This window comes from Myiozetetes cayanensis, unplaced genomic scaffold, assembly GCF_022539395.1.
Source record: "Myiozetetes cayanensis isolate MyiCay16 unplaced genomic scaffold, myiCay2020 scf4, whole genome shotgun sequence".
Taxonomy (NCBI): Eukaryota; Metazoa; Chordata; class Aves; order Passeriformes; family Tyrannidae; genus Myiozetetes; species Myiozetetes cayanensis.
Window position 1 is genome coordinate 41,529,530 of NW_026087631.1, and position 6,782 is coordinate 41,536,311.

At 43.0% G+C, this 6,782-nt stretch overlaps 2 protein-coding genes across 2 annotated transcripts in view; one reads left to right on the top strand and one right to left on the bottom strand.

Moving 5' to 3' along the window:
- The window catches only part of CCDC171 (coiled-coil domain containing 171), a 144,530-nt gene extending 142,523 nt beyond the window's left edge, over nt 1-2,007 (bottom strand). The window contains exon 1 of the mRNA XM_050329587.1: nt 1,954-2,007. The gene's annotated coding sequence lies outside the window, so the exon portion shown is untranslated. The remainder of the gene's footprint in view (nt 1-1,953) is intronic.
- PSIP1 (PC4 and SRSF1 interacting protein 1) overlaps nt 776-6,782 on the top strand; it is a 47,479-nt gene continuing 41,472 nt past the window's right edge. The window contains exons 1-2 of the mRNA XM_050329816.1: nt 776-788; nt 1,856-2,265. Coding sequence (XP_050185773.1) covers nt 776-788; nt 1,856-2,265 — 423 coding nt within the window. The remainder of the gene's footprint in view (nt 789-1,855; nt 2,266-6,782) is intronic.

The window sequence follows — 6,782 nt, forward strand, 5'->3', positions numbered from 1 at the left end:
CTGGTTGGAAGAATGAAGAGATCTGTACCTGTCCCTCCTCTTCCCCTCACAAGGAAGCTGTAGACTGCAATAAGATCTCCCCTCAGTCTCCCCAAGGCTGAACAGAACAAGTGACCTCAGCCACTCCTCATCCAGTTTCCCCTTAAGGCCCCTCACCATCCTTGTGCCCCTCCTTTGGATACTCTCTAAGAGCTTAATGTCTTTTTTATACTGCCCAACAGCAGCACTTGTTATAATATACTAACTAAAAACTGATTTTATCCATTCCAGTTGCTAATAACCTGCACTAGAAATATGAAGAGGAAGAAGTGCACTTCTGCTTCAATCTATAATTTGAACAGAAAATGACGCAAAACCAGACTTATTATTTCTAAAAACTCTGAGTTTATGGGTTTGGATTTTGTTTTGCTCTGTTCTTACAGAAAAGCAGTATATTTATAAAGAATAGGTAAATGTATCATTTGTGATTTTTAACATCTGCCCATTGGAATTCACCTTGGTACATGTGTTCATAAAACCCCAAACACATAATTACCACATAACAGTCATTCACACTCCTAGAGAAAATGGTACGGCTTTCTTTTCACCTCAACTGAGAAAACAGTTGGTCTTCATTTTTAAAGTATAGAATGTGGTATAATTGTCTAAATACATTTTAAGGCCCATTAAATTACTGGTGACGTGAACACTAAAAACTTTATATAAGAGAAGAAGGTCTTGCCAGAGTATTTCAAGTACTCTACTCAACCAAAATCAATTGCTTGGATATAAAAAAATGTGGTATCATGGTATAGGAAACTATACCTCTATCACATGTGTCAAATTTTCACATTAAGATGTAGCTCTGAACACCACTAAACTAGTTTTTCAAACAATAATTTTTTAAGCTTTATTGAAACTTATAGCAAAATCTGATAATGAATAGTAGAAAAATTTTTTAAAAAATGGTACAACTAAAATTTTCTTAGAAATCTGTTTTTTCACCTCCAAAATAGAATTCACTGTCTCTATCCAACAAACAGTAGCTGCAGAGAAAAAAAAAATCTGTCTCAAAACATAATCCAAATGTCCTCTTTCAACCCACATTATTTTGAATTATACGATTTATAATAATAATAATTTGTAATTTCTGAAATTACTCTGGAGTCACATGGGGGTAGGAGAAAATATCTAACTACAGTTTTCTGGGAATGCTAATGATTTTGAAAATCATTCCTCTGTTAAGATACTATCCATAGTTTATCAGCACTCCATATACTCTAAAAGCATGCTAATTCAATTACCAAAAAACAAAAAACAATATCCAAATGGCATGGAGTGGCTCATAAGAGTTAAACAAAACAGTATACAAAGTTTTTCCTTGAGGAGATAATACGTTCGAGGGGTGTTACCTACAAAACTTGAAAACTTGTGTCATACTCTCCTCACAAACCGCTGAATACACTTAACTAACTTTATCAAGGTCACTGATTTAGAGTGGATATGAGGAGGAAGTGCTTTACTGTGAGGGTGGCGAGGCACTGGAACAGGTTGCCCAGAGGACTTGTGGATGCCCCATCTCTGCACGGGTTCGAGACCAGGCTGGATGGAGCTCTGAGCAAGGTGGTCTAGTCCCTGCCCACCAGCGAGGGGTGTGGCACTGGATAATCTCTAAAGTCGCTTCCAAACCAATGCGTGACTGAGATCACTCTAAATCTAACGAGATTTATTTAATTTAAAACACTCAGAGCAGGGCCTAACTACCGCATCTGAGCTGCAACGCACGAAAACTTAACAGCATTTACTTCGGCTGAGCGAACCACTAGCTCTTCCTTAACGCAGACCAAAAATATTTTTTAAGCGAGCTAAAAACCAGAGCGGCAGCATCCCTTCGCCCCGCTGGCCCTCCTCCCAGCGGCGCTGGCCGAAGCGGTGCCGGGGCAGAGCGACGTGCTGGCGGCTCCGGAGCTTTACCTGGCACGAAGGGCTGCGGGAACAGAGGCAGGGCAGAGCTCCGTGCGGTCTCCCGGTCCCGCCAGGAAGGACGCGGCGCCTTCCCAACGGCAACTTCCGTCCGCGGCGGAACATCGTCGGGGCCGTGCCTGCCGCCAGCCCCGGGGCGGCGGGGATGGGCGCTGCTGCCGGGAGCTGCCGCCCTGCCGGCGGGTTTACAGCTGGGAAAGCAACCAGGGGCATGTCTCAGGGGTTCTGATCCACGTTTATTGGATCTGTCCTCCAATTCGGGACAGCGCATTCTTCACCCGAATTATCAAGAGAAACAAGCAGGTAAATTATTTGGAAAGGCCATGGGACAAAAACCGCAGCAGCGTGGATGAGGGTTGTCACTCCCCTTCTTACCTTGAGTCACAAAAATCATTTTAGACACGATAGTATTAATGCACGCATGTAGCTAAACAAACACCTTTCCTTACTTTCACACGGAAAAATACACCTGGTGTAGAGAACCACAGAATTATTTAGGTTGGAAAAGACCTCTGAGATCATCAAGTCCAACCATTAGCACAGCACTAACAAGTCCACCACTAAACCATGACCCCGAGTGTCACATCTGTGCAACGTTTAAATACTTCCAGGGATGGGGACTCAACCACTTCCCTGGGCACCCAGTTCCAGAGTCGGTAACTCTTTCAGTTAAGAATTTTTTCCTCCTCTCTGACCCAAATCTCGCTGGAGCAACTTGAAGTCATTTTTTTTACCTGTGAGAAGAGACCAACCCCAATAACCCCCTCGCTAAAACCTCCTGTCAAGTAGTCAGAGAGAGCAATAAGGTCTCCCCCTCAGCTCCGTTTTTTGATAGAAACGTATCAGAATGATATGACAGGGAATTCAACATTAACTTATTTTTCTGAAAGAGCTGTTGATGTGTTCAGAAAGAGTGCTTGATGTTCAGGGAAAAAAAAAAAAAAAGGGGAGGAGAACATGCTGCTTAAGTGTGGGTCTGGCCTTGGTAGAGAAAGAAGCAACTGCTTCACTTGCAGACATGACAGCAGCATGCTTCTTTGCAATGTGACCTTATCCACACCTACAGGAAATCAGTTGGAATGACTGTTTCAAACCGAGAAGCTCTAGAGACACAACTCCTCACAGGGAGAACAGTTTTTCACCTCTGAAGCTCATTCCTGGCTCGTAACAACTTAATGTGTATCAGTGTACTGACTTCTTACTCAAGCACCAGGTGGCAGGTCTGGCTGAAGCCTTACATATTCTGTCATTCAAAATAAAACCATTTGCTAAAAAATGCTGATGCAGTCCTTGAAGTTTGTATGAGCATCAATATGACATCTTACTCTCTTGCGTGTACAAGGTCTGGATTACAAAATACAATTTTCTTCTGTGTTTCTGTGCTTCAGTATTTTGTCTTCAGTCTTACATCTACTTAACAAGTACAAATGCCCCCAATTATACACAAGACATAGCTTGTTCAAACATTTTTTTTTCAGTCTTTAAAAATCAAATTATATTTTGGTTTCTTTACCTTTAAAAATTCTTTAGTCACATTTAAGTCTCTTTTGAAGAACATCCTACCCTACTTTTTCATGTCATCAATTCATCTTGAGTTGCTTCCTTAATTAAGAAAAAAAATATTTTCAGCTGCTCTTCACTGATTTTAATACAAGGTGCAAAGCTTCTTATTCCTGAAAAATGTCAGACTCAAAGCAATGTTCCAAAGGCTGAGGGAATTATAATATCCTCAAGAAATTCCAAAAGCATTGTTTCAAAACTAAATTGTAAACTTATTTAATCTGATACTGAAGAGAAATCTAACAATATGATTAAACAGAGTAGTGACTTAGCTTAGGGAATTCCTGCAGATTGTCAGTTCTTGCGTAGCAAAATATTAATATACACAGTTTTTGCAGTACTCAACACTTTCTCATTCAGGAAAAATGTAAAATTTTATGTATTGCTGAAATAAGAATGATTCAGTACAGCAAAGTAAAGACCTACATACCTGCAAATGTGCCACTGTCAAACTTTTATCTTCTTCTAAACAATTCTAGATGTACAGTCCACCTTAATCTCAGTCAGTTTTTAACTAATTTTTGTCCCAAGCGGTCATTCTTTTGTGCACAGGAAGAAAGGTTTTCATCTGTCTAATATATATGGGCTGCCCAGGGAGGTGGTGGATTCTCCATCCCTGGAGGTATTTAAAAAGAGACTGGATATGGCACTTAGTGCCATAGTCTAGTAACTGTGGTGGTAGTGGATCAAGGGTTGGACTTGATGATCTTAGAGGTCCTTTCCAAGCCATCTGATTCTATGATTTTATGATCCTATATTAATGATTTTCTGGTTTTTTGTGAGATCTTGTCTAACTCTCTAGGAAACTGATGTCAGGAACATGAGCTTTGCCGCCTCCAAGAAAATCAGCCAAATTTAACTTGTTTAAACCATCAGAAAATTGCAGTTTGTTTCTGTTTAACACAGATGGTGTGAAGTCTTGCAGTTAACATTTGTAAGTGAACATTTTGCATTTAAGGAGAAGAGAGCCTAGAACAAAGCACAACTTGCTCTGTGGCAACTGCAGGGGGTGTTTTGAGCCTGACTTGAGTTTCAGTATCAAAGCTGAAAGTGGTAAGATGATTCTTCTCGAAAGCTCTTTCTTATCTTTGTGTCTAAGTAGCACAGAGAGCAGCTGGCAGAAAACTGGCCTGTGAAAAGTTGTCCATCAGGCCACATACCAAGGATGAGAACTCAAGTACAAAATGTTCTGCCGCTGTGAAACAGTATAAGTTTGTGCTACAACTCTTACAGCTTTCAACAGGTTTTGGCACCCAGTGTATGGCACAAACATACAGTAAAATGACTTGCAGGGGGTGCTGTGTGGGACCACCACAGAGAGTTAAAGCCATAGAGAAAGGCTGGCTAATTTTTTATGCAGAAAAACTAGAACTAGACACAACAGGACAGGTAGGCTGTGTGAAAGAAGCGATTGAGTCTAAATCTGGGTCTGAGGTCTTCTGTTTGAAGAAAGGTATTTGTGGAGCAAAGCATGAGAGGTTGGAGGTGGCTGATGTACTCAACAAGGAACCATCTGACAGAAATGGGAGAGGAGGGTGCAGTGGCTGAAATGCTAGGTGAGAAGGGAGCTTAATATGGATGGGTAAGCTAGCCAGGAGAGAGTAGGTATGGAGAGGACAAGAGGAGTAACAAAAAGTCTGAAGTTATAGCAATCCTAGTTAAACAAAATCAAACCAAAACATAAAACTCAACATTGAACTCAATCTAGCCACACCTGTTAGGGATAACAGGAAGCACTTCTACAAATACATCAATAGCAAAAGGAGGGGTGAGGAAAACCTCCATTCTTTGTTGGACATGGAGGGGCGAACATAGCCACCAAAGATGAGGAAAAGGCTGAGGTATTTAACACCTTCTTTGCCTCAGTTTTCAACAGTAAGACAGGTTGTCATCAGGACAACTGGCTTCCGGAGCTGAGAGACAGGAAGCCGACTTCCCCTTGTAATCCAGGAGGAAACAGTGACCTCTTGAGCCACTTGGATCCTCACAAGTCCATGGGACCAGATGGGATCCACCCAGAGGTGATGAGGGAGCTGGCAGAAGAGCTCAGCAAGCCACTCTCCATCATTTACCAACAGTCCTGGCTCACTGGGGAGGTTCCAGATGACTGGAAGTTGGCGAATGTCACGCCAATCCACAAAAAGGTCTGCAAGGAGGACCTGGCAGACTACAGGTCTGTCAGCCTGACCTCAGTGCCTGGCAAGGTTATGGAGCAGATCATCCTGAGTGCATTCACACAGCATCTATGGGATGAACAAGGATCAGAGCCAGCCAGCACAGGTTTAAGAGGGGCAGGTCCTGTCTGACCAACTTGACCTCCTTTTATGATCAGGTGACCCACCTGGTGGATGAGGGGAAGGCTGTGGATGTGTCTGTCTGGACTTCAGCAAAGCCTTTGACACTGTCTCCCATAGCATTCTCCTGGAAAAGCTGCAGCCCACGGCTTGGACAGGGGCACTCTCTGCTGGGTTAGGAACTGGTTGGAGGGCCGGGCCCAGAGAGTGCTGGTGAACGGGGCTGCATCCAGTTGGCGGCCGGTCACCAGTGGTGTCCCCTAGGGATCAGTGTTGGGCCCAGTTCTGTTTAATCTTTATTGATGATCTGTGTGGAAGACACTAAACAGAGACAGAAACTGTTCCGAAAATGGAGACAGATCTATAAAGAATATAACGACGATGAGGTTTAATAATATGGACTAACACACTGGAATGGACGCTTATGAACGGACTTTCGAATTCAACTGACGTGGACAATGCTGTTTTACCCCAATTAGAAATGTTAATGCATGTTGAAATTATTGTACCCCAGTTATAGACTTATATTTTATTCCCTTATAAGTTTTCCCTCATGAACCCTTTCTCCTGATTGGCTGTTGAATCCCCAGTTATGATTGGTGGGATTTTGCCGCAATAAGGCGGTCTCACCACACCCCTAAAGTTGACCTATAGGTTGGAAGTTAATGTATTCCCTTTATTGTTTCCCTATTGGTTCTCCCCGTATGTCAATCCCATACTCCTCCCAGTTTCTAGACCCTTCCTTCCCTAACCCTATATAAGTCCTGTTCGCCCTTTGTTCTGGGCAGCACCTTCGCGGCTCAGCGCCAGGAAGTGCCCTCACGCCTCCTGTACCATCAATAAATCTGCTGCAGACTGCGAACCCCCTAAGTGCTGTCAGTCCTTTCCCACTCGGGCTGTGGCATATGGCGCCCAACGTGGGGCTCTGTAGCAGGTTCCTCACATTGAGGAAACTCCAGAGTGCCC